This window comes from Saccopteryx bilineata, chromosome 2 (genome assembly GCF_036850765.1).
Source record: "Saccopteryx bilineata isolate mSacBil1 chromosome 2, mSacBil1_pri_phased_curated, whole genome shotgun sequence".
Classification (NCBI taxonomy): Eukaryota; Metazoa; Chordata; class Mammalia; order Chiroptera; family Emballonuridae; genus Saccopteryx; species Saccopteryx bilineata.
The window spans coordinates 192395668-192423047 of NC_089491.1; the positions used below are offsets into that span (position 1 = coordinate 192395668).

Here is a 27380-nt window from a genome sequence, read left to right on the forward strand (position 1 = left end):
GGAGCCATCCCCAGCGCCCGGGTCATCTTTGCTCCCATGGAGCCTCTGCTGCGGAAGGGGAAGAGAGAGACAGAGAGGAAGGAGAGGGGGAGGGGTGGAGAAGCAGATGGGCGCTTCTCCTGTGTGCCCTGGCCGGGAATCGAACCCGGGACTTCTGCACGCCAGGCCAACGCTCTACCACTGAGCCAACCGGCCAGGGCTACAATACTGTTTTGAACAATCTGTTTGGAGGCAGTACATCAGGTATAGTAAGAAAAGACCAAACCGCAACCCTCTTACCGCAGCCCCATGGCACTGAGCAGTGACTGCTGCACAAGCACATTTCCCATCTGTGGCCGAGGGCGTGGCTTCTCCTCTGCACTGTGCAGAGGAATCACAATGACAGGCAGCCAGAAGTGGCTCATCACAAACCCTCCCTGGAGAGCATGGACACTCCACTTTATCTAGCTTTGTCACCACAGCATGCACTCTATGTCAGGTACAGGAGACAGGAAGTCAACATCAAATCACCTTTCCTGCTCCCAAGACCGATTATGATCCAACCAGGGTGGCAATCAACGAACACTAACACCCAGTATGTGCAAGACTCTGGGGAGACAACAGTGACTAGACAGAGCAAGACCCCATCCTTGAAGAGCTTAACTTTTGGTCAGAAGACAGTATATTTCTAAAAGGGCTTTCGATATAGTAAGTGTGGGTAACAAAACAGTGATGTGAAAGGGGATGACGGTGGTAGAGTGGGTGTGGATAGAAAGGGACTGTGTCAGGGAGCAGGATATTTGAAATTGAATGTTTGGATGTGGTGCTGTCATTGGCGATGACCACGTCTGGAATCTGACCACATGATTTGATAGTTGAGATGTGGAAGGAGGACAACTGGATCTAGGTGGTCCTATAGAGGCGAGGGTCTGAACGCATCATCCATGTGGGTCTCACAGGTGCCAGGAGGGCTGTACAGGAGTAGTGGTAGGTTCCAGTGCTAACCAAGATGACAGCACAGGAACTACAGCCAGAAAACCTGACCATCATTTAAAGAACTGAGAAGTTTGGGTAGATGCGTACATCAGTAACCCAAGAAATGAAGTAGGAATGTAGCCAATCACACATTGGCTCTGGGCTTAATGGGCCTAAAAGGCTTTCCCGACAGCTCAGTCTGTGCGTGATAAGCAGTCCTCCAGCTGTGCCTGGCACCACAGCAGCTCAGTGACCAGGGAGTGAAGAGGACAGACAGAAGTCAACAAATCACATTCATGACTGTACGGATAGTGACGTCTTCATCGCGAATACTGGTAAGGATTTGTTTCTAAGTGAACATGAGGAGGGTTTGAGTATCTTGTTGCCTTTTTCTCATTTGTATATCTCAAGTTTTTATTAACGTGCCGATTTCACACGTTCATATGCAGATCCAGATTGGGGAGAACTGACAACTAAAACACTTCGTACCTGCTTAAAAGACATTTTCTCAACTGTTTAGACTCACAGAGATGAATTTTACGTTCTATCAAATGGGTGAGCATTTTCAGTAGTTTGTGATCTTTCCAAAATGAAAACTGTTTAGGAAGTAAATATTTTCTTTCCACTTCCAAGATAATGAAGGGAGGCTAACAGAGAAGCTGCCAAATTAGCAGGCAGTTGCAGGCTTTTTGTTGAATAAATATACAGAATTAATAGTCTGGTAGTGTATATCACCCCACATAGGAAAGGATGCTGTAAAGAGACACACTGAGTATTCCCAGGAAACATGTTCTACATTCTCTCTCCTAAAAGACTCCTACATCCTTTTTACCAATTCAAAAATAAGCAGCATTTGAGTATTGGTATCTTTCTTTCCATTTCACCAGAAAGGAAAAAAGGAACATTAACCATTCATCTGCCCATCAGAAAGAGGTGTCTTATAGCCCCAAAAGAAATGTTGATCCCATCAAGAGCTGTAAATCGCTTAAACTGCAAATTTCAGTGGGATTTTTAGCAGTAAATAGCATAATCCCTAAACCCATCAGTTATAGAATACTCAAGGCATATTTAAAAGTGTTGCTTTTCTACACAGCATAACTTAAATGTAGTGTAACCAATGGTTTACAAGGTAATCAAACACCAAAGCTGCAAAGGAGCCATGACTTAGGTATCTTCTGCACCCTTTCAAAAATATTTTAGTGGGTATAGATCTTTTGTTTTTGTTTTCAAAGTATTACTGCTGTAAAAAGACCATAGTCATGAGTCTGCTACTGAAAAAGCATTAAATGTTCATTTGTGGGATGAACAAATAAGCACATTTTCTTGTATTCTTGAAGTATAACATGTACAACTTCAGACTAGCTCCCCAATTTATTCACAGGACATCAGCTTTATTTGACATGTCTACTTGCACTTACAATTTAGTTATCATGAAGGAGGAATCCCCAGCCTTAGGATAGACCAAGCGATGCCGACTTACAGCTGTAAAAATACAAGTTGAGGGAAGGTTTAGTACTTGGACTTAAGAGTTGACAGAGACGAAGACAGATCACTTTGTGGGTGCTTGGGGAAGAGGAGAAACGGCCTCCTCGCGCCCTGTTCAAGAAATTTTAAAATCTGTAATGTGTTCTTTGAGCGCTGGCATCTAAGAGAAGGAAATCATCTTGCCGGAGATTCCTTCCAGGCTGCTGCGTCCATTTTCCCCAGGTGGCCGCTGCGTTCCCGGAGAACTGCAGTCACGAGAAACCTGTGTCCTCGCCCCGGCCCAGTCCGTCCTCCTGACTTGGCAGCGTCGGCCCCTCCGACCGGGCACTCGCGGCTGCAGAGGCGGCGCCATCTCCGGGCGCAGCCCCTCCTCGAGCCCCGGCCCAGTCCCGTGGCCTGCGGCCCCCGGTGCACGGCTCGGAGCGACAGTCCCCACCGCGTCTTCGGGTACATGGGGTCACTGGTGAGTACGCCCCGGCAGCGAGCTGTGCGCCGGGTTTGTCCCTGGAATCCCCGCGCCAGAAACCGAGGAGGAACCTCCGGGCCCTGCGCAGGACTACGTGGGGTCCGGGCCGCTCGCGGGGGCGGGAGGAGCGACGATGGGGCGGCGATGGCGCGGGGGCGGCGATGGCGCGGGTCCGGCTCACAGACACTCGCAGCCCGCGACGCAGCAGCCCGGCCGGCACACGCACACGCGCACGCCGCACGCGCCCTCGCTGCGGGCCGCGGGTTGGGCTCCGGGCCGGGCGCGCGGGGCGCGGTGCGGCGGCGGGGGCGGGGCGGGGTGCGGAGCGGGGACGCGGGGCGCGCGGGGACCCGTGTGCTCGGCGCCCATCCTCCCGCGGGCGCGACTCTGAGCGGCCTGTCCCGCAGGTCTGGACGCTGGCGGCCGGCGCGCTGCTGGCGCTGGCGCTGTCGCCGGGCCGGGCGGGCGCCCCAAGGACCAGCCGGCGGCCGGCGCGGGGCTGCGCGGACCGGCCCGAGGAGCTCCTGGAGCAGCTGTACGGGCGGCTGGCGGCCGGCGTGCTCGGCGCCTTCCAGCACACGCTGCAGCCGGGCCCGCGCGAGCAGGCGCGCAACGCCAGTTGCCCTGGGGGCCGGCCCGACCGCCGCTTCCGGCCGCCCACCCCGCTGCGCAGCGTGTCGCCCTGGGCCTACAGGTGAGCGAGGCCGGGCCGGGGAGACGGCGGCGAAGCGAGTGGGCTGGACCGGGCAGGGGGTGCCCCGGGTCGGGAGCGAGTCGGTGCCACAGAGGCCCATCACTTACCTTGCGGGAAACCTGCTGCCCTGTCCAATTATGCCCCACAGGTCTGGGTGGGAACGTGTATAGAAGGATGGTCCCATCATTAATGGAACGATAATCTCGCTAACTTATTTCCTAGTGACATCATAGCTGTCATAACGTCACTGAATATCCTTAAAGACACTTGAAAAATCTCTCAGGGCAATAGCTTGGCTTCTCCGGACAGAAGCCGTGCCTTTTGCATTTTTCTGCAACCAGTACTGACCTCTCCGGGCCAACAGGCGCCTCCCGAAGTAGGCAGGGCACCCGGGGACAACAGCGGAAGAGTAGCACAAGCAGGGGCCGTGGTTTCTCAGGAACTCATGTTGGGCGTCTTGAGATACGATTGGATCTCAGTGCTATATGAAAATAAATTTTAATGTAAAAAATCCACAAAAACGGCTAAAAACACGATCAGTTGATTTATAACTGACATGTTGGGTGCTTGGTGGTATTTAAGCAAAATGGAGGAGCAGACTGAGCAGCCGGTTTGGGCGATGGAAATGAATTCAGTACTGGACCCACCCACAGAGTTTCGCGGGCCTGGGAGGTGCGCAGGTTTAGTGACCAGTGAGCAGAGGTTGTGGTCTCAGATATCAGAGCTGGAGTGCGTATTGGGAACTCAGCCCTAGAGTTCTGCAAAGGAGAGCTAACCTGAGCTGCCCCTGCTGTCAGTTCCCTAGGAACTGACACTTTTGCCTCCCCAAGACCCATGGTAGAGCCACTCAGAGGAGGAACAGCTAAAGGAAGTTAAGGACAGGAACAGCACACAGTGTTGGGTGGTCTCTGGCTACCCGGGAAGGCTGTTCAGTGGCCAAAGGTATCAGCGTTGTATGGTATGAGCAGCTGGAAGCCTGTACGTTGGCACTCTGAAGTCTTCTAGGGACGGGCCTAGGCCAGGACTACAGATTGCAGGCTGCTGAAGGGCCCTCCCCTCTGATCACTTCTTCCCACCTCCTCCAGGAGGGGTGTGGGCAGACAGGATTGACTCCTCAGTGATGTTACTGTGGGCCAGTTTCAGTGGAGAGTGTGCTCCCTGTACAGCCTAAAGCTTGGATTCTGAAGAGTATCTACGACTAAAGACAGAACGTGTGCTTTAGAAAGATGAGTGGGAAAATGGACTCCAAGTCAGAAATTTTGAAAGGCATGCTCTAGGTGGATAAGACGCACTTTAAAATAGAAATTTGGAAGATAAGTTAGCTTTCCATATCTTTTTTTTTTTTTTTGAAGTGAGAAGCTGGAAGACAGGGAGACAGACTCCTGCATGTGCCCAACCTACCGGGGTCCACCCGGCATGCCCTCAGAGGGTGATGCTCTGCTGCAACCTGAGCCATTCTAGAGCCTGAGGCAGAGCCATCCTCAGCGCCCCTGGACAACTTTGCTCCAATGGAGCCTTGGCTGAGGGAGGGGAAGAGAGAGATAGAAAGGAAGTAGAGGGGGAGGGGTGGAGAAACAGATGGGCACTTCTCCTGTGTGCCCTGGCTGGGAATCAAACCCAGGATTTCCATATGCTGGAATGACACTGTACCGCTGAGCCAACTGGCCGGGGCCACCTATCTTTGCAGCAGAGACAGATCACTCAGAAGGTGGTGTTGGGATGGCTGAGTAACCAGCTGAAAAAAACACACAATTGGATGATCTTAGTCCTATATGAAAGAAATTCTAATGTAAAAAATAAATCCACAAAAGCAGATAAAAACGGATTCAGTTATATATATAATCTTGGAGGAGAGAAGGCCTACTTTGTAGCCCAAAGTCATAAAAAAAACAAAATTCATCAATTCAGTTACTTAATTGTACGCTATTTCTTCTTGTCATAATGAGAAAACACCAGGGCACAGAAGAAAGAGTACTTGTAGCCGTGTCACAAAGGCCTCCTTCCCTGAAGAACTCTTCAAAACCAATAAGAGGAAGACCCAGGAAACTACGGGCAGAGGCTGTGGGCAGTCCTCAGGAAGGGTGTCAGACTGAGAAGCCTGAAAAATGAAGAGATGCTGGACTTTCAGGCACAATGAGTGAAATGCACATTAAAACTATACCGAGGCCCTGGCCGGTTGGCTCAGTGGTAGAGTGTCGGCCTGGCGTGCAGAAGGCCCGGGTTCGATTCCCGGCCAGGGCACACAGGAGAAGCGCCCTCCACTTCTCCCCCTCTCTTTCCTCTCTGTCTCTCTCTTCCCCTCCCGTAGAGAGGCTCCATTGGAGCAAAGATGGCCCGGGCGCTGGGGATGGCTCCTTGGCCTCTGCCCCAGGCGCTAGAGTGGCTCTGGCTCTCGGCACAACAGAGCATCGCCCCCTGGTGGGCAGAGCGTCGCCCCTGGTGGGCGTGCTGGGTGGATCTTGGTCAGGCGCATGCGGGAGTCTGTCTGACTGTCTCTCCCCGTTTCCAGCTTCAGAAAAATAATAAATTTAAAAAAGAACTATACCGAGAAACTCTTGTTTTTGGCACCCATCAGGCTCTGCTGACAAGGCTGTAGGAAAGGGTTCTTGTACAGCAGACGGGTGTGTTTTGGTGCAACATTTGTGGAGGACAGTTGGGTATTAACTATCAAATTGTAAATTCATACACTCTTCAACCCAGCAGTTCCACTTGGATATCTGCACTTGTCCATGCTACAGATGGTGTTCATTGTGCTGGCAGCTAGGGATTAGAGACATCTAAACATCCACCAAGGGGAAATAGTTTGATAAGTGCGCTACAAGCAACTGGACTAGAGAGAGAAAGGAGCAGGTTTGTAAATGCTTCCATGGAGAAGCCCATCATTAGCATAAGGGAAGCAGGCAAGGTACAGTGTGAGGGCAGCACTCTGCCCTGGCAGAGAGAAGTGGTTACATAACACAGACATGTGCTAAGTGCTGTTTTAAACTGTACACACACACACATTTTGGGGCCTCTTTGGAACCTGGTATCATGGTGCCACTCAGAGGGGAAGAGTGGGAAAGAGACTTACAGAATACAAGCTTTTACTCTTGTATGGTCTGCATTTCATGCTTTGTGCATACATTCCTTATTTCAAAAAAATCTTAAATTTTAAAAATTGAGACTAGAAAGGGAAGTTTAGCAACCATGAGGATCGAGCAGATACTAAAGAAACGAAGCCTCAGCAGGAAACGGAGGCCCATGATTTCCCGAGGGCACAGGGAGAGAGGGCACATTTGCTCTTAGGGCTGACAGCACAGGCCTGCAGGCAACATGGTGGGTTTCTCAGAGCCCCTTGGGGCCCACCTGGACAGTATGAGGAATTGGGCCAGGAATAAACAGGAAATGACTCTGTGATTATGTAAGAGAATAGCTTCATGCTTCTTGCTGACCAGTGTGTTATTAGAAAAGCAACATTCAGCCTCCAGAATATAAAATTATCTTCTCATTTACTCTGTGGCACCTTGTTTTTTTCTCTTGAGCTCTAAAAACAAAAATGCCCCAAAATAAAATCAACATGATTGCTCAATACATTTTTTTAAGACACATTGACATAGTCAGAAATTTACTGTAAGAACAGTGAGGTATATGAGGGTTTAAGGACACATCACTCATTTATGTTGAAACCCCAAATATAGCCTGACCTGTGGTGGCGCAGTGGATAAAGCGTCGACCTGGAAACGCTGAGGTCGCCGGTTCGAAACCCTGGGCTTGCCTGGTCAAGGCACATATGGGAGTTGATGCTTCCAGCTCCTCCCCCCTTCTCTCTCTCTCTCTCTCTCTCTCTCCCTCCCTCTCCTCTCTAAAATGAATAAATAAATAAATTTAAAAAAAAAAGAAACCCCAAATATAAACACCTACCAGTACTCTAAATAGTTTTCATTGTTTATATTTTTCAATTCTGGGTCATCATCTAAAGGTAGCTTTCCACAAGGACTTGAATAGTGCACAACCATGCATTTTCAGGCTTGGTTACTTTCCTACATAACCCCTTTTCCTGTGAGGAATGTAAAAGACAACACCCAAATTTATTGTGCAGTAAACAATTCTGTGGGCAGCAATAACAGCAAAGGAATAAAAGGGAAAAAAACAGGAAGAAGGATAGAGACAGGAATTCGAGTAATTTAAAAATAGAGGCAGAAGGCCTCTGAGGAGAATGCGGAGGCAGGAACTGCCCACGCTGGGCAGTCCTCCGCAAGGAGCCAGGGCAGTTTCGGCAGGAGCCGCCCAAGGACAGTGAGCACAGCCCAGGTGCTGGGTGGGCCATTAGTAAACGTCAGTAAAGCTGATGTCCCCCTTTCGGAGACTCCACCTTGGCACCACTCTATTCCCAGAACTTTGGGCAGGTAATTGGGGAGTTCTTGGGGCTGGGTGAGGTCACTCCCTGGGCCAGGCCAGCAATGCCCACTTACTGAGATGACCTTCATGGTTCTTGAGGCTATCATGCCATATTTAGCAATGCTGCATTTGAGAAAGGTTTTCATCAGGATAGGCTGAAATAAAAGCGTGTTTTTCCCTCTCCTTTCTCTAACCCAAATGTCCATTTTCCCTGGGGCATCTGTCACTTCTTCCAAGTACCACGTGGGATAGTTACACCCATCTGTCACTTCTTCCAAGTACCACGTGGGATAGTTACACCCGTCCATCTGATAGTGACTAAGCAGGCCTGGATGCCCAGAACACAGGCTCTGACTCCTTTCTCCTAGATTACACCAGTGTTTGTTTCTTCATCTTAATCATTTTTAAATTGTAAAAGGACTGTAATATTTAGAAATAGTTGAAGAAATGGGGATGGGAAAGGAATGTTAGGAAAAGTCCCTCCTGCATTATTCACCTTTTTTTATATGCCCACTGAACTTTCCTCAGATGCACCCTTCCCATATGCATTTTCCCATTTGTGTCCAAACTCTGAGAGCCTAGGAAACCAGGGCCCTGTGCTCTGCTCCCAGGAAGGGGGCTGTGCCCACCTGGCTGTGACCCACAGGGGGAGCACCAGGCTGACTCACCCCTCACTCAACCTGGTTTCCCAAGAAGCCTTTGGTAGGTGTGATCTTTGAACGTGGGGAGTCCTTTCTCTTTTATAATATTTCTCTTCAGCAAGTTTGTCTTTCCTGGGTCCCTGCTTCCAACCTACAGGTTATTCTGATGATTTAAAAACAAACTGACAAAACTATTGTGCCTTCAGGTACTATCCACATATGTCAGTCATATCAGAACAGGTGACTGCGTCCTCTCTCTGATGTCTCCTAACGATTGTTAAGAAAGAAAGGCAGATTGGAAACGGACAAGAACAGAGCAGAGGCAGGTAGATGTTCAGTTATCGTCTGCAACATGATGGGTGGGGCACTGTCCATCCAAACGTGTGGTTGTAGGAAAGGGGACACATCATTTAAAGCAGCTGTTTAAGAAACAGTTGGGCCCTGGCCTGGCTGGATAGCTCGGCTGGTTATTGTCCCAAAGCAGAAAGGTTGCTGGTTCAATCTCCTGTCAGAGCACATACAGGAACAGTGCTATGTCCCTGTCTGTCTCTCTCACTTCCTTTCTCACTGAAATAGGTAAATAAAAATTTAAACAGAGAGAGAGAGAGAGAGAGAGAGAGAAACATAGGGCCCTTACCAGGTAGCTCAGTGGATCCAGCATTGTGGGTTGATCCCCAATCAGGGCACATAAGAGAAGCAATCGATGAGTGCATAACTAAATGGAATAATTAAGTGGAACAATGAGTTGATGCTTCTCCCCCACCCCATTCCTCTCTCTCTCTCTCTCTCTCTCTCTCTCTCTCTCAAATCAATGAGGAAAAAAAATTTTTAAGTGAGAAGAGGGGAAATAGACTCCCACCTGTGCCCCAACCAGGATCTACCTGGCAACCCCGTCTGGGGCCAATGCTTGAATCAACTGAGCTATCAGCACCTGAGGCCAATGCTCGGACTAACTGAGCCATAGCTGCAAGAGGAGAAGATGGGGGAGAGGGAGGGAAAGAAGAGCAGCCAGGGATCAAACCCAGGACATCCATATGCTGGACTGATGCTCTATCCAGTGATCCAACAGGCCAGGGACAGAAATTTTTTTTAAAAAAAGCAATGTTGGACCTGACCAGGCTGTGGTGCAGTGGATAGAGCATTGGTCTGGGACACAGAGGAACCAGGTTCAAAAACCTGAGGTCGCCGGCTTGAGCGTGGGGTCTCTGGCCTTAAAACCCAAGGTCTCTGGCTTGAGCAAGGGGTCACTTGCTCTGCTGGAGCCCCCCCCCCCCGCATCAAGCACATATGAGAAAGCAATTAATGAACTAAGGAGCCACAATGAAGTATTGATGCTTCTCATTTCTCCCTTCCTGTCCCTATCTTTCCCTCTCTCTGTCACAAACACTCACAAAAAAGCAGTGTTGGGATTTTACCCCCCAAAAAGTGTTTATGGATAAGCGACCTTTAATTGGCCAAAGCATTGCACAGAATTTTTTATCTCTGAGCTACTGAGAATGTCACAGGCTCTCTTGCCCCATCACTGTCACCAAATCATTGTCAGGCATTAAGGTCTCATTCTGAAAACACGTTTGTTCTGCTTTGAGAGTTATTTTTTTATGACTGCCTGGGTTTTACGTTTGTGTTCTTCTAGTGGTTGAGGAGAACGACAGTATTTTATCTTTCACCACCTCTTTCAATGTCCTCACCTGAATGAAATGTACTTAACACCAACAGAAGGGTCAGGGTGAGCCCAGGAGGGCACACAGGCACTGTGATGTGGATGCCTTGTGGTGTGTGTCTCCCTGAAGCGACCCGTGAAGATGTGGGGGTGGGCTTCCGGCAGGAACGAAGGCAAAGACAAAGCCATCTCCCCAGAGCTGTTCTGGAACTAACGACAGAGTCTAGGCTCATGTGTGCTATTAACTCTTCCTCATAACCGCATGGGGCACAGCTGGTCCAAATTTGGATGAAGGTGGGCTCCTCCTTGTCCTGGAGACGGACACATCACAGACAGCTCCCAGATGCCGCGTGGGTCTGAGCCGCTCTTCCTTTGAAAGGACTGTCCCAGCAGCATGAACATGTGGCCTCAGACAAAGGAATGCAGCCACAGGAGAAATTCTGGCTCTGCCGTCATTGCTTGTCTCTTCCCGTGTAAATCATTGTTCTGAATTATCTTCCAAATGCCTTCCCAAGCCACACTGTCTCTCCTGGTCCCTGACTCCTAGGTAGGCAGGTTTACCTGGCATTGCAGGTTTCCTGCTTCTGGCTTTACCACTGGCCAGGCATCTGGCTAATTGCAGAGCAGTTGTTCAGGGTAGTACGGCTAATGGAAGACACTGCTCATGTCCCTCCCCTGTTTGTGCCTCAGTTTCCCCCCTTGCACAGGGAGAGGGCAACCAGGCTGGCCCCTTCCCACCCTGACTGTCCAGAGCCACTCAGTTGGCAGGAGGGGCTGCCTTATGGCTCAGCCTCAGCTGACCTTGATGCCAAGTTCAGGATCGCACCAGAGTCAGCCTCAGTCCCCACTCGGGGGTAGGGCTGACGCCAAGCTATCCTTGGCACGCAGAGAGAGCCAGGTGGAGCCCACCAGGACCTGGCTGAGGCGTCTGTGCCCTGGCCACACGCACTGCCCTCCAGGCAGACTTTTTCCATGTCTTCGTTCATGAGAAATGCACAGCTCATGTGTTCTTGTGGGGCCAGGAGAGCGTTTCCCAGAGTTCCTGGCAGCGTGTGCTGGGAGAGGGGGAGCGCTGGCACGCTGGGCGCCACTGCCCTGCTCAGGGACAGTGTTTTTTTGGTCTTCATGTCCCCAGTTACTCCCTGGCCAGCGAGCAGAGTCCTCCCGACACAAACCTGTGCTCGGGGCCTGTCCTTCCCCTTCTTCCCCGGAGTCTCAGGACCCTTCGCTTCTGGACTGCAGGGCCGCTTCGGAGGTGGGGCTGGGGGGGCCGGAAGATGTGTACCTGCCCCAGTGACTCTCTCTCAAGCCTGGGAACTGTCAGGTTGAAGCTGCAGGTGGCCGGTCCACTGGGGAAGGGAAAAACCTCCTTTCAGCTTCTCTTGGCAACTGGCAGGTCGGTTATAAACCCCCGACTAGGTCTGACGTGGAGAGAGAGAAGCCCAGTGGGCTGACTTGTCCCGTATGAGAGAGCTGACAGGCTCAGCCCTTCTTGGGTCTGTGGATGGGCACTGGGAGAGCCGAACTGACGACAGGAGGCTGGTGTGTTCCAAAAGGATGGTCTATTTAAAATGCCTGGGCGCAGGTGTACTGGGACGGACCCAAAAGCCGAGTCAGCCCTGGGGAGGGTTGGAGTAGGGTTTCTATAGATTAGCCAGGGGTCTTGAAAAAAGCCGCTGACATCACTGCCTCTATAGGTACAAAGGAATATTTTTTCGTATGTGGATTGGAGAGGCGCCACAGTTTCTCCAAGTTGTTTCTCTCCCGGCTCACCTGTCTAAAGGAGGCCTGTGCTAGTTCAAAAGATCCGGGCTGGCCAGGCAGGCCGAGGCTTCAAGCAAGCCAGTCCCCCTCCTCCCACTGCTTTGCGCTGCCCTTGAAATAGTGGGGGCTGGCCTGACCTGTGGTGACGCAGTGGATAAAGCATCGACCTGGAACTCTGCAGTCACTGGTTCAGAACCCTGGGCTTGCCTGGTCAAGGCACATACGGGAGTTGATGCTTCCTGCTTCTCTCCCCTTTCTCTCTCTCTCCTCTGTAAAATAAATATATATATATATATATAAAGAAGCCTGACCAGGCAGTGGCGCAATGGATAGAGTGTCAGACTGGGATGTGGAAGACCCAGGTTCGAGACCCCAAGGTTGCCAACTTGAGCACGGGCTCATCTGGTTTGAGCAAGGCTCACCAGCTTGGACCCAAGGTCGCTGGCTCTAGCAAGGGGTTACTCGGTCTGCTGTAGCCCCCCCCCCCTCGCGTCAAGGCACATGTGAGAATCAATCAGTGAACAACTAAGGAACCGCAACGAGGAATTGATGTTTCTCATCTCACTCCCTTCCTGTCTGTCTGTTCTTAGCTGTCCCTCTCTCTCTGACTCTCTGCCACAAAAACAAACAAACAAAAAAAAGAAAACAGAAATGGGGGGGGGGGGCTGGTTCCTTAGAAGGCTGCTATTTGAAGACAGCGCCTCTGGGCCAGTAGCCTGGCTTTTATTGTGATTTATAATCTTCTAATCATCAGATCTATTCCCAATGTAAGCTTTCCCTGACATTTCTACATTTCAAAGTGAAGGCCAGGAAGCCATAGGTGAGAGAATAGCAAGCCAATTAACTACAATCTCACAGTGAGGGAGGAAAATGTGCTGCTTTGAGCCTGGGTAAGAAATTGGGGGAGTTTTAGTTTTAAAGGGGGCTCTAGTTTTAAAAGCCATCCTGAACCTTGACAGGACCAAACAACCTACCAGGCTATGTGCTGGAGTGATCTGGGACTTTCAACAACACTGACGCCCTGAGCCACCCACAACGTGACTTTGAATCTCTGGAATCGGGGATAGCGATCACTAGTTTAAAAGCCTGCTTGCATGCCCTGGTTGGTTGACTCAGTGGCAGAGCATTGACCTGGAGTTTAGATGTCCCGCCCTCCCGGGATTCGATTCCCAGTCAGGGCACAGAAGCCATCATCTGCTTCTCCACTCCTCCCCTTTTCACTTTTCTCTATTTATCTTTCTCTCCTCCTCACCTCCTGTAGCCATGGCTGGATTAGAGCGAGTTGGCCTTGGCGCTGAGGATGGCTCCATGGCCTCTACCTTACGAGCTAAAAAAAAAAAAAGCTCCGGTTGCAACTGATCAAGGGCTCCAGATGGGCAGAACATTGCCCCTTAGTGGGCTTGTCGGGTGGGTCCCAGTCGGGGCACATGCCAGAATCTGTCTCTGCCTCCCTGTCCTCTCACTAAACAAAAATAATAATAAATAAATAAATAAAATAAAAGCCTGCTTGTGTGATTTAGGGAAGGACAGCTGAGACGTCCATATTCTCTGCTCTGTGATGCCAAGTGCTCACTGGGTTGGCTGGGTTGGCGGTGACTTTGCAGCAGGGGTGCTGGGCTGGGAGCATCACAAGGTCCAGGAATATTGGGAGAAGGCAGTCGCCCCACTGCTTCGGAGGAGCTGCAGCTGGCGTGTGCGGGCTCAGTGCCCGACCAACTTGCCACTGGCTGTGTGAGTGTTGTGGTCCCAGCTTGTGAGCAGTCACCTGGGCAGTTCTGATTCAGGAGGTGGGGTGCACATGAGAGTGTGAGTTTGTCTCCCAGCTGTGCGTGGCTCTGGTGCAGGGGGTCTGGAAACCACGTTTTGGAAATCTTGTCTGTAGTATCTAACTGCCCACATCCCAGGCAAAGACAGGCATTTTCCAGAAGACTCTTAGCTGTTGGAAGGGAAGTTATTTCTCCTTCTGACCACCTGGGGGCCCAGCTGTTTATTGCCAGAATTCCATGACATCTTGACGTCTGGTGAATAAGAGTAAGACCACCTTCTTCCGGTGGTCTTGACTCTTCTTCCCTTTTCTCTCTATACAAAAGTTAGATCAGCTTGCCAGGCTTTAAGGGCCATCTGTCAGGATTTGGGTTAGAGTTGCACTGACTTTCTAGATTAATTTGGGGAATTCTCTAGTATATTGAAGACAGTGGATTGCAGGCATCTCTTCTAAGCAGAAGACACAGATTAAAAAGTCAAACCATAGCCCTGCCCTCAGGAAGCTGGGAGAGTCACCTGGTCACCAGTCATCCCTTCACTTTGCAGAGAGCCAGGCAGGGGCAGTGTTTTGTCCAGTGTCACTGGTCGGTAACTAAAGGGAACTAAAATTTTAGGTTCAGGACTCTTTGACCCCATCTGCCCTTCAACTAAAGCCTGTTGGGTTGACCTCACTTAAGAATCACAACTGCCAAGGAGGCTTTGTTTCCACCTAGCTGGTTCAGTTCTTGTGGGTTTCCAATCTGAGCCTTTGGTTCCTGGGTTTGAGTCTTGGATTGCAGTAAAGAACAATAGACTTAGCCTGGCTGGTGGTGGTGCAGTGGATAAAGTGTCCACCTGGGACACTGAGGTCCCAAGTTCAAGCTCCAAAGTCACTGGCTTGAGTGTCGGCTCACTAGCTTGAGCATGGGATCATAGACATGATCCCATGGTGGCTGGCTTGAACCTGAAGGTCACTGGCTTGAGCCCAAAGGTCACTGGCTTGAGCAAGGGGTCACTGGCTCGGTGGGAGCCCCCCACCCCCAGGTCTGATCAAGGCAGGTATGAGAAGCAATCAATGAACAACTAAAATGACACAACCAGGAGTTGATGCTTCTCATCTCCTTTCCTCTCTCTCTCTCTCTTTTCCACTAAAAAAACAAACACAACAATAAAAAGCCAGACTTAGTCTCTGCTGTTTTGAAATTAAAATGATGATGTTATGTTTTGGGAAACAGAAGGCTGAGCTATGTCTGAGTTAGAGGCAGTAAGTCCCCAGCTCCCGGGACTGGGCCCAGGTGGGGCCCACAGGAGCCCCTGGTGCGGCCCTTCGCGCTCCCCAGCGGCATTGTTCCTTGAACCGTTCTGAATTGTTTCCTAACCACACTCAGGCCAGGGAGCCACGTTCTTTCCTGTCTCTGCTTCCATACACATTCCTCCCCCAGCTCAGTTTCCATCACCTTCACCAGTCCCAGAAGGGCTGGCCTTTGTTCTTGGAGTAAGCAGGCCAGCTGTCCTTCCACATGTGGCTCAATGACACTTCTGGGATCTCACGAGAGGGGAAGCTGGATGGGTCTTGTGTGTCTGTGCCAAGCTTCCGTGGAGCAGCATGCAGAAAATGTGAAGACAAAAGTCATTGCTCATGAGTAGGTGACAGCCATGCAGGTAGCTCTCCTTGGCCCTGTGGCCGTGTTTGGTCAGGGACAAGGCCCCTGCTGGAGTGTCCTGATGCCTCATTGTCATGGCAGCTTTCTTCATACAGAAAGCACCCTGGTGGACAGTGTTCCAGCATCTCAAGGCTGCAGGCAGGTTGATGGCTGCAGCACCGTGTCCGTCCCCTAGCTGCCCTGAGGTTCCCAGACCTGGCTTCTTCTCCGCCCCAGCCTGTGCCCTACAGAGCGTGGCTGTCTGTTCTCTGTGGGAACTGGTGGCAGGGGTGCCCACAGCTCTGGTGGCAGGGGTGGGATGTGTATGTTGTGTCCCCGCTCTGGGTGGCACACTTCTGTTTTAGGAGAACCTCCTGGTCATAAAACCACAACCTGAAAACCATCAACTCTTACGCCCTCTTACTATGTCTCCCACTCCGGAGGGGGCAGGCAGCCATCTTTCTGTTACAATGTCTTAGCCCAGAGGCATCACTGTGATGGTGGAAATTTCTGTCTCAGAGGACTGACTGGTGGGTGTGGAGTGTGTATTTTTAGTCAGATGAGCCTTCTGGTCATGGCAGCATCCAAGCCATTGTGGTTCTTCTGATAAAATTGTCACGTGACACGTGGCTTGGTGCCTGCACAGAAGAGGAAGCCCACCTGTTTAGGTTGGGGAATCTTTGTTGCCTGAAGTCAAACCCATATTACAGATGAGGAAACTGAGTCTGAAGAGTCCATGCCTGACCTTCCTACCCCCCCCCCCATCTTATCCTGTAATCGAGTCAATACCACTGTCAGAATGATCTTTTTAAATTTCAATTTGATCATGTCTTTATTGCTTACCACCCTTCTGTGGCCTCCCGTAGTCTGTCTATTAAGTGAAAGCCAGGCTTTTCTCGGGGCACGGGGCCCGTCCACCTCTCTTAGTTCTCACCAAGTTGCACTCAGCCACGTGTGTGCAGGCCACGTCCTCCAGGCAGTGAGCACGGGCAGCCCCACCCCTGCACCCTTCTGCGTTCCTGGCCCCTTTGCCCTGCCCTCCATCACCCCTTCTTTGCCAAAGTCAGCCCTCTGTGGCCTCCAGCCTCACCTCAGACCTCCTATATCCACCCACCTGTGTCCACAGTGTGAGCCCTGGTGCTGGCTGATGCTGACCACAGGCTCTGCGTTTGTGAAGGGGCCTCGCCCTCTGCTCTCCTCAGGAGCCTGACAAGTCTGCCAATAGTGACCACTACTGCCTACTACGTGACAGACTCAGAGGGCACTTCCTAATTAGCATGTAGCTTCTGTGTGTGGAACTGTGCACATGCTCAGGTATTTGGTAGTTGTGTCTGAAAGACAAGTATGAGTGCTCTTTGTTCAACAAAACCATACAATACCATCATCACACCTAAACATTAATACTTCTTTAACATCTTTCAGTACTCATTTGGGTTCAAAGTTCCCTGATTATCACATGTATTGTTTTTGTTTGTTTGTTTTGTTTTGTTTTTTCTGTATTTTTCTGAAGCGGGAAACGGGGAGAGACAGACAGACTCCCGCATGCGCCCGACCTGGATCCACCCCGGCACGCCCACCAGGGGGCGACGCTTTGCCCACCAGGGGGCGATGCTCTGCCCACCAGGGGGCGATGCTCTGCCTCTCCGGGGCGTCACTCTGTTGTGACCAGAGCCACTCTAGCGCCTGGGGCAGAGGCCAAGGAGCCATCCCCAGCACCCGGGCCATCTTTGCTCCAGTGGAGCCTCTGCTGCGGGAGGGAAAGAGAGAGACAGAGAGGAAGGAGAGGGGGAGGGGTAGAGAAGCAGATGGGCGCTTCTCCTGTGTGCCCTGGCCGGGAATCGAACCCGGGACTTCTGCATGCCAGGCCGGCGCTCTACCACTGAGCCAACCAGCCAAGGCAAGTGTTTTTTAACACTTTAAAATGTTGTTTATTTTTTCTGTTTTAGTATTTAGCTCATTTTGAAATAATTTTAAAGTAATGGGGGGAGGAAAAAGTGAATTTAGTTCAAGAAATTCCCTGTACCATTTAACCAGATTGCTCAAAGGGCAGCATCAGGAGTTGGCAGAATTATCAAGACCAGGAAAGGGGCACTGGCACAGGCCTGCCACCTGCTCTGTGGCCCTGAGTCGGTGTCCTGCGAAGCCCTTCCTGCTCCACACCCAGCCCTGCCCCACACGCTGATCTGGACACTCAGAGCACTTTAGTTACACGTAGTCTGCCACAGTTCCTCAGGTCTTTATCTCCACGTCTGTAACACTTTTGAAGAGCCCTGGTCAGGTATTTCAGGGGGTAGTGCCCAGTTTGGATTGAGAATGGGTTTTAAGCAACCATATAATTTTTCATCCAAACAGAGACACTTGGGAGTAAAGGGATCTCCAGTTCTCATGGCACCGACAGGCCAGCTGGTACCTGGTGGCTCTGTCACTCGCTTGGGGCTCTCTGTTTTTCTTTTATATTGAGGTATAATTGACAGACAGTGTCATATCAGTTCCAAGAGAATAACATAATGATTTGACATTTGTATACATTGTGAAATGAACACCACAGTAAGTCTAGTTAACATCTATCACCTCTCATGGTTCCACATTGTTTTTCTTGTGATGAGACTTACTCTCTTAACCACTTTCAAATACCCAATGCAGTACTGTTAACTACGGTCACCATGTTGTACATTACATCCCTGGACTTAGTTTATTTTATAACTGGAAGTTTGTACCTTTTGATCCTCTTTCCCCATGTTGCCCATCTCCTACCACTTCCCTCTGGCAACCACCAACCTGCTCTGTGATCTGTGAGCTCGGGTTCTTGTTTTCTTTTTAGATTCTACATATAAATGAGATCATGCGGTACTGTACTTGTCTTTCTATGCTTGACTTATTTCACTCAGCATAACACCCTCTACGTCCATTCGTGTTGTTGCAAATAGTAAGATTTTTCTTTTTTATGGCCGAGTAATATTCCATGGTGTATATGTACCACTTCTTCTTTATCCAGTCATCTATTGTTGGACACTTGGATTGTTTCCATGTCTTGGCTATTGTTAATAATGCTACAGTGAACATGGGGGTGCATGTGTCTTTTCAAATTAGTGTTTTTGTTTCCTTTCGATGATTACCCAAAAATGAAATTGCTGGGTTGTCTGGAACTTCTTTTTTTTAAATTTTGGACATAAGTCCATACTGTTTTACACAGTGGCTGCACCATTTTAAAATCCCCGAACAGTGCACAAGGGTTCCCTTTTCTCCATATTCCCACCAACATTTGTTTGTTGGCTTTTTGATGACAGCCATTCTGACAGGTGTGAGGTGATCTGTCATTGTGGTTTTAATTTGCATTTCCCTAAAGATTAGTGACATTGCACATCTTCTCATGTGTCTGTTGACCCCACTGCATATCCTCTCTGGAGAAGTATCTATTCAATTCCTCTGCCCATTTATTATTATTATTATTATTATTATTATTTTGTATTTTTCCAAAATTAGAAGCGGGGAGGCAAACAGACTCCCACATGCGCCCGACCGGGATCCACCTGGCATGCCCACCAGGGGGTGATGCTCTGCCCATCTGGGGCATCGCTCTGTTGCGGCCGGAGCCATTCTAGTGCCCGAGGCGGAGGCCATGGAGACATCCTCAGCGCCTGGGCCAACTTTGCTCCAATGGAGCCTTGGCTGCGGGAGGGGAAGAGAGAGATAGAGGAAGGAGAGGGGGAAGGATGGAGAAGCAGATGGGAGCTTCTCCTGTGTGCCCTGACCAGGAATCAAACCGGGGACTTCCACATGCCAGGCTGATGCTCTACCACTGAGCCAACCGGCCAGGGCTTCTGCCCATTTTTTAAATTGTATAGTTCGTTTTTTTTGCTATTGAGTTGTACAAGTTCTTTATATATTTTGGATATTAACCACTTACCAGATGCATGATTTGCAAATATATTCTCCCATTCAATAGACTGCCTTCTCATTTTAATGATTGTTTTCCCAAGACTCTTTAATATGCAGGTCCCCCCCCCATTTTTGTTCCCCTTTGGAATGAAACGTCTGCTGAGATTCCTGCGTGCTCTTACGTTGTCGGCCACCTCCTCACAGTACCTTTGGTGTCCTCTGTCCTTGTGTTAACAGTAAATTGGCGAGGTCAGACTCCAGTGGGGTTCTGGACCAGCCTCTTCTCAAGCCTCTGCCTTCTTTGTTCTGGGGAGGTCACAGCTGCCTCTGTCAGTTTCCACAATTAGACTTCTTTCCCTTAAAAGTTGGTTTTCCTGCCCTTTCCTGGTGTTTCTCCACACACTGCCCTGAGTGTTTTGTTTTTTATTTGCTTTATTTTGTTTTTCTTTTCCAAGGGAGAGGAGGGGAGATAGAGAGACAGACTCCCACATGCACACCAACTGGGATCCACCCAGCAATCCCTATCTAGGGCAGATGCTCTGCCTGTCTTGGGCCATGCTCACAACCAAGCTATTTTTAGTGCCTGAGACAGAGGCTCTACAGAGCCATCCTCAGCTCCTGGGCCAATGCGTTTGAACAGTTGAGCCATGGCTGCGGAAAAGGAAAAGAGAGAGAGAGAGACAGAGAGAGAAGGGAAGGGGGAGGGGTGGAGAAGCAGATTGTTGTTTTTCCTGTGTGCCCTGACTGGGAATTGAACCCGGAACATCCACTTGCTGGACCAACGCTCTGTCCCTTGAGCCAACTGGCCAGGGCCCTGAGTGCTCTTGTTTAAATGCTAATTTGAAGAGCTCTACCTACCACCAGCACCACTTTTGGCCCAGGTCAACTTCCACACATTGTCTGAGGGGTCCACTAAAATTCTCCCGGGTCAGGTTGCTTTCATTCTCAACATACTTCGCATCGCCTGAGGGCTAGATCCAAGTCCCCCACTGTGAATTGTGACCCTGCTGGCCCAGCCTCCATGGCCACCACAGCCTGGCTCCCCGTCTGTGCTGCAGTCCCAACTCTGACGTGGGCCCTGACTCTTGGCTTTGGCCTCTGCCCGAACTGCTTTTTCTCCTTTCTTCCTCCGGACAGGGCCGCCCAGGAGCCACAGTGGACAGGACGCTCGCCCTGGCTGCTATGCAGCGTCAGCTGTCTAGGTGTTTCTTCATGCGTTTATCCCCCAGATGAGTCCTTGGACAGTTGATGTGTTGTGTCAACACCCCATGGCCCAAAATGTCACTGGGACTCAGATGTTTGTGGGATAAATGTTGAAAGTAGTTGGAGATTTTAGGAATTTCCCTTCCTTTGAATATTCAGTTAGGGCCCTTCACTGACCACCAGGCATTGAGGACAAAAAATACAAAACACCGTCATCAGCTCACCATCTCCCTGTGAATGGGCCACGGGGCTAGGGGACTGTGGGAAAGAGCAAATGCAACTTGACCAAGGGGGTGTGAAAATTCTTCAGACACTGATTTGAATTGCACTGTAAATATGGTGGGCTTCCCTCGTTGATACTGGTTCAGGAAGAGGCACCCTGGGCAGAGCTAGCTGCATGCAGCCCATGCAGGGCACGTCCGTCCGTTGTGGGGTGACAGGGTACAGGCTGCATGGAGGGGAAGACGGGGAAGAGGGGCGGGGAACAGACAGGAAGGACCACGTCATGCAGGCCTCTGAAGGCACAGCAGACGGCTTTGTACTTTCCCTGACATGAACCCCCAGTATGAGGGGTCCTGTGAGAGTCTGCACCTCAGCTTCCCAGGTGGAGGGCAGGAATGCGGCTTGCAGAGGTGGGAGAGCTGGAAAGGTGGGGTGGACGGCTTTGTCAGTCTTCACAAGGATGGAGCTCATTATGCCACAGAAGCCTGGACAGCAGTCCAAGGGAAGAGAAGTGATGAGAAGTACAGTCTTAATCTCTGCTGTTTGTGTGCATGTGGGTGTGAAAGAGGATCTGTCAGTGGGTCTAGGGGGCACAGCACTTGCATTTTGCAGACTCTACTCCCTTCTGTTTGCACAGAACAGATGCGTCAAATGTTCAAGGCTAAGTCTGCCTTTCTTGACCCGCCATTGCTACCCCATCCTTCTGGTCACCCCGAATGGGAGCCTTGGAGTCCCCGATGGACGAGTCCCCACTGACCTAGTCCCTGCATTCAAACAGGAAATGACCTCCTGGCTTTAGAATGCTCCATGGCAGGCCGGATGTGATCCTCCAGTTGAACCATGACCTACCCTCTTCAGGGCATCCTGCCAGCACCTGCTTCCCCCAACCCCTCCCCTTCCACACATGTACGCCCACACAACTCCCTTTGCACAGTCATCTTAGCTCTTTTCCGCTGTGTGAACGGCACAAGGTTGTCAGTGGGCAGTTTTATTCTTGCATGAAGATGCCATTTCTAGACTCCTCTCTCCTCAGCCATTCTGGCTGTCAGTGTTCAAAGAGGTTTGACCCAGGCCGAAGAACTCACATACCTCCTTACCAGTCTAGGGCAGGGGTTGGGAACCTATGGGTCGTGAGCCAGATGTGGCTCTTTTGATGGCTGAATTTTTATTGGATAATGCATAACCGTTGTGAGGTCAGGAAGTAAACTTCCCTCCTTTTAATCAAGTAGTCAGCTAACTGCAGAAACCCTTTTGACAAAGAAGACGGCTAAAAGAAAAAAAGATGAGGAGTATCATACTTTTCAGCAGGAATAGACAGAGGAATTCGCCCTTGTGGAGAGAGTACGTTCTACAGTGTGTCTAATATGCAGTGATAAAATTGCATTGATGAAACGGTCAAATATAAAGCGGCACTTCAACACCCGCCATACTACATTTGCATCGAAATATCCAGCAGGGGACAGCAGGAAGAAAGCATGTTAAGAGCTACTGTGCAGGGTGCAAGCTATTCAGCAGCAACTTTGTGTTTGAACCCAACAAAGTGACTGGAATTCGACTAGCTTTGCTGGTGCTTTAGCAATTGTGAGAAACAGAAAGCCATTCTCAGATGGGGAGTATGCCAAAACATTCATGCTTGATGTTGCCAATGAACTTTTTGATGACTTTTCAAATAAAGACAAGATAATCAAATGAATAAAAGACATGCCTCTCTCAGCAAGATCTGTTCATGATCGTACCATCATGGTGGCAAATCAAATTGAGGCAACACAAGTGAAGGACATAAGTGCAGCACCATTCTTTTCTCTCGCTTTGGATGAGTCAACAGACGTAAGCCATTTATCCCAGTTCAGCGTGACTGCAAGGTATGCTGTCGGTGACACACTACGTGAGGAAAGTCTTGCTGTTTTGCCTATGAAAGAGACAACAAGAGGGGAGGATTTATTCAAGTCTTTCACTGAGTTCACTAAAGAAAAAAAAATCTACCGATGGATCAACTTATTTCGGTGTGTACTTATGGTGCTCCGTGCATGGTGGGGAAATACAAAGGATTTGTAGCGCTTCTTCATGAACATGAAAGAGACCCATCCTAAGTTTTCACTGCATCCTACATCAGGAGGCACTTTTGTGCTCAGATGTGTGGCTAGCAGCTTGATGAGGTGATGTCACTGGTCATTCAGGTGGTCAACTTCAATGTTGCCTGAGCTTTAAATGATTGCCAGTTTAAAACACTGCTGGATGAAGTTGGGAATAATTATCCTGGTCTGCTTCTGCACAGCAATGGTTGTCAAGAGGGAAAGTGCTCAGCCATTTTGCAGCTGTCTGAGTGAAATCCAGACTTTTCTTGAAATGAAAAACGTCAAGTATCCTGAGTTAGCTAACACTGAGTGGCTCCTGAAGTTCTACTATCTTGTGGACATGACTGAACATCTGAACCAGCTCAATGTGAAAATGTAAGGCATTGGAAATATAGTCTTATCCCTTCAATAAGCGGTGTTTGCATTTGAAAATAAGCTGGACATTGAAACAACTTGTTTACTACACTTTGAAAAACTGGGAGAGTTTAAAGATGCATGCACAGCAAGTGACCCTGCTCAACATCCAGCAGCTAGCGGGCTTCACATCTAATCTCCTGCAGTCATTCAAAGCACGCTTTGGAGAATTTTGTAAGCATAGTCATCTTTTTAAGTTCATCACCCATCCACATGAGTGTGCAGTGGACAGCGCTGACCTGAGTTACATCCCCGGTGTCTCCGTCAAGAGATTTTGAGCTATAACCTGCTGACCTGAAGGCCTCAGACATGTGGGTGAATAAGTTCAAGTCACTGAATGAAGTTTTGGAAAGACTTGCATGACAGCAAGCAGAATTGGCGAGCAAACACAAGTGGGGAGAAATGAAAAAACTTCAACCCGCGGACCAGCTGATTGTCAAAACTTGAACGCGCTTCCCATTACATACCACACACTGCAGTGTGTGAGTATGGCTGTACTGACAATGTTTAGCTCTACGTATGCAGGTGAAAGTCTTTCTCATATCTAAAGAATGTTAAGACCAACCTACGATCATGTTTAACAGATAAAAGTCTCAACACCTGCATGAAGCTTAACCTCACCATGTATCAACCAGTCTACAAAACCATCAGCAAAACCATGCTGCACTAGAAGTCACATTAATGGTAAGAAGTACTTTATTCATCATTGGTTAGCAACAGCATAACAACATTATTAAAAATAATTCAGAGACTTATTGTACTTTAAAAGTGTTGGTCTTACTTGTATTTAGTGCACACTTGTATTTAGTGTTAAACATATTGTATGGCTCTCATGGAATTACATTTTAAAATATGTGGCTCTCTCAGCCAAAAAGGTTCCCGACCCCTGGTCTAGGGCATCCTTCCTCCTCAGACCACTCAAGACTTAACACTTGCCTCTGTGGTGGGGTCTCCTCCACAGAGAACATCCTTTAATCCTGTCACTCCCTCCCTGCCCCAACATGCCCAACACTGGCCGTGCAGTATCCCCCACCCAACTCCTCCTGCAGCAGCCTCAGCTGTCTCTTACCGCCCCACCCCTCCCAGACCCAGCTGCCACTGCCTACCCTTCCACTGAACAGCCCCAGCATACCGCTTCACTGGAAACCTCCCAACCTGGTGGATGTGTGTTTTAGTCATTAGTAGTGAGGACTAGTCCACAGAACCTGTCACTGAAGGGCCAGTGGTTTGTGCCAGCTACAGGGGTCAGGGGAGCCCTGGCCAGCCCTCCTGGGCACCTGCAGCCTCTCTGCCAGGAGCACTCCTTAAAAGGAATGAAGGAGAAACTGGTAGTACCTCAGGTTCTAGGGTTCAAAAACCTTTATGCACATGTCATTTTTTTCAATTATTCAGGCTCCCATTCATTGGTCAGCACTTTGGGGGCCTTCCTGGACTGGCACTTGGTAGGTCTGCAAATGGATGTGTGTTGCTTGAGAGGCTGGCAAAGTCATAGCTGTTGTTCTGCAATTTTAGGGTAGGGTCTCCAGCACTCAGCTCCAGAAGAAAGAGAAGCATTCATAAAACGATTATACAGGTTTGAAATGGGCAGATTAATGGGAATGAGGATTTGGAGTGATGGTGATCCCATGAGAAATAGGGACAATCCCTCCCCCTGCAAAGAGACATTAGGGAGGTGTCCTAGGTTCCCATTAATGACTTACTTGCTTTGGGAGGGGTTGTAGGTGGAGCCCCAGACCCTTCGCAGCATGGCAGCAGATTGTGTATCCGTGTAGAAACTTTGTCCTCGGCATCTAAACTGGAATTAGGAGAGGCCTGGATGAAAATGAAGATGACCAAGTTTAAACCTTCTTGTACTTTTCAAGTGTCCCAGACTGGCCAAGCCTGCTGTCCCCTGGTGTGACTTTGGCTCCTTCACAAAATAGAGCACACGGACCCTGACAGACATAGGGCCCACCTTGTGACCTTCTGGGCAGGTGTCTCAAACCTACCATTGCTCACAGCTGTTTCAGAGGCCAAGTGACCAGTGTGGGCAGCCCCCTGCAGCCATGGCCCCTTCTGAGCCTGCAGAGCCTGGTGGGTGGGAGCATAGGCGATTCTGGCCCCGGGTGGCTCTTAGGGCTGGAGTCAGGGTCCTGGCATAAAGAGGACGTCTGATCAAACTCCCGTGGCTATAAGGTCCCTGTCGATGCCCATGCATAGTGCAGAGACGCTATTTTTCTAGGGGCATCAGTCTGAGAACTTTTGGGGATAACTGCCGGGCAGCCAGCTATCAAGTCTGTCTGCCATCCCGAGGACACCACGTGCAGGGAAAATGTCTGGCCGACCTTCCCGCTCCGTGGGGCGGTGACATTGGCCCCTCCTCGTGCCCGGGCCGCCCACCCTGTTGAGGGCGCCCCTGACCCCACCTCTCCCCGCAGGCTGTCCTACGACCCCGGCCGCTACCCGCGGCTGCTGCCCGAGGCCTACTGTCTGTGCCGCGGCTGCCTGACCGGGCCGAGCGGGGAGGAGGACCTGCGCCTACGCAGCGCGCCCGTGCTGCTGCCCACCGTGGTACTGCGCCGCACGCCTGGCTGCTCGGGGGGCCGCTCCGTCTACGCCGAGGAGTACGTGGCCGTGCCCGTTGGCTGCACCTGCGTCCCCGCGACCGACCGCGATGCGCCCGCCGTCCCCGGAGCCGACCGTGATGGGAGGGAGCGGAGCCGGGACCCGCGCAAGCCGCTCCGTCCGAGAGCAGGACCGTGACTCAAGCGACCGGGAGCCCCACGCGGGGAGGAGCCATCGCCCGGCCCTGGAGTCTGCGGGTCCCGCCCACCGCTCAGCCCCACCCCCCAGGGCTTTCAGGCCCCACCCACCCTGGGCGGTGGCACGCTCCTGGGACACGGAGGTCACGGCCTCCCCACGTAGGTAGGTGGTAGGTGCTTTATAAAACATCTTTTTATAAGACTATATACCTATTTGTTTCTAATAGGGGTAGAAACTATTTTTATGTTATTGATTTTGAACAACTATATTACATCTTTTTACTTGTCATATGTACGTTTTTAAATCTTGGCTTCACTCCCTGTGCTGGGTCTTAGTAGTGCAGCTGGAACCCTGAGATAAACACTGGTCAGCAGATGCTGCAGACCAACTCCGAGGCCAGCCTGTCCCGGGTGGCGGGCAAAGCCGGACAAGCAGGGCTGACCTGACATGCCGTCTGTCTGTCTGCTATAGGAATGAAAGGGAAGGGTAGTAGGCTCATGTCAGCTCAGAGTCATCCCAGAAATCCTAAACTTGGGTTCATTCACGAGTTTATCAGTGGCTGCAGATTTATTCAAATCAATTTTCACTTTTCAATGGCAATGGGGCCAATTTGTGGGTAAGAGGTGGTGAGTGACATCTTTGCCAACTCTCTAAAAGAACCTAACTCTTGGCCACATCCAGGACTGGCCACAGATGAGCGAGGAGTGGGCTCTTACAATTTCCAGAAAGCAGTATGGAGCCTTTTTTTGTAAATGTATTGCAATGTGACCTGAATCCTTACTCTCTGGGAGTTTGATCCTGAACACAATGATCTGTAAAAGTGAGGTTTCTTTTTAAATCATTAAAATGGTTGTCAGTGAAGGTATGTTGCTTGTATGTATTTCTCTCTGATGGGCTCAACTGTTTTAGAGGAAACAATATGTTAATGAAAGTCTTTATCTTAGTTTTATGGTGAAAGTTTAAGATTTGATTTAGCTTCAGATCTAGGAGTCACAGAAAGTGGATCTCTGCTCTCCTGTGACATCCCAGCCAACCCAGAAAGTGCCGTTACCCCAGGCTCCTGCTGCCACAAAAGCAGCACTTTGGCTGCCTGAGTTTCCTCAGCCTTCATCTGATCTGGATACAAGGTCCACCGAGAGTACTTTGAACATTTACTCTGTGGACAGAAGTTGTGCATGAAAACACACTGCTCTGCAAAATCAGGGTTTTCCAAGTAGCTATGGGTAGTTCCGTATAGTCTGGGAAATTTGTTTTATAAAAAGGTAGCCTTAGTGGTGGTATATCTAGTAGAATATGTTGTTGAGAAACAGAAGGTTCAGAGCAACCTTTTATGTCTAGTTCAGAACATAAAAATCCATAGATTAAAAAGTTACCTTTCAAACTGTGATTTGAGTAGTTTCTGTCCTCACCTTCCAGCC

The 27380-nt window shown here is 50.0% G+C and overlaps 1 protein-coding gene and 2 long non-coding RNA genes across 3 annotated transcripts in view; 1 reads left to right on the plus strand and 2 right to left on the minus strand.

Annotated features, from left to right (window-relative positions):
• LOC136325138 (uncharacterized) overlaps positions 1-4093 on the minus strand; it is a 67886-nt gene extending 63793 nt beyond the window's left edge. The window contains exon 1 of the long non-coding RNA XR_010729210.1: positions 3707-4093. This is a non-coding gene — a long non-coding RNA (uncharacterized lncRNA). The remainder of the gene's footprint in view (positions 1-3706) is intronic.
• IL17D (interleukin 17D) lies at positions 2326-26827 on the plus strand. Its single transcript, XM_066258998.1, has 3 exons — positions 2326-2902; positions 3313-3599; positions 25638-26827. Exons 1-3 carry the CDS (start codon positions 2891-2893, stop codon positions 25960-25962), a joined length of 624 nt encoding a protein of 207 aa, XP_066115095.1. The 5' UTR covers positions 2326-2890; the 3' UTR covers positions 25963-26827.
• On the minus strand, positions 21610-25904 carry LOC136325137 (uncharacterized). The gene is made up of 3 exons (XR_010729209.1): positions 25767-25904; positions 24921-25032; positions 21610-22640 (listed from the first exon to the last, which is right to left on the minus strand). It is a non-coding gene; the product is annotated as an uncharacterized lncRNA (long non-coding RNA).
• Positions 26828-27380: the final 553 nt, after the last annotated feature.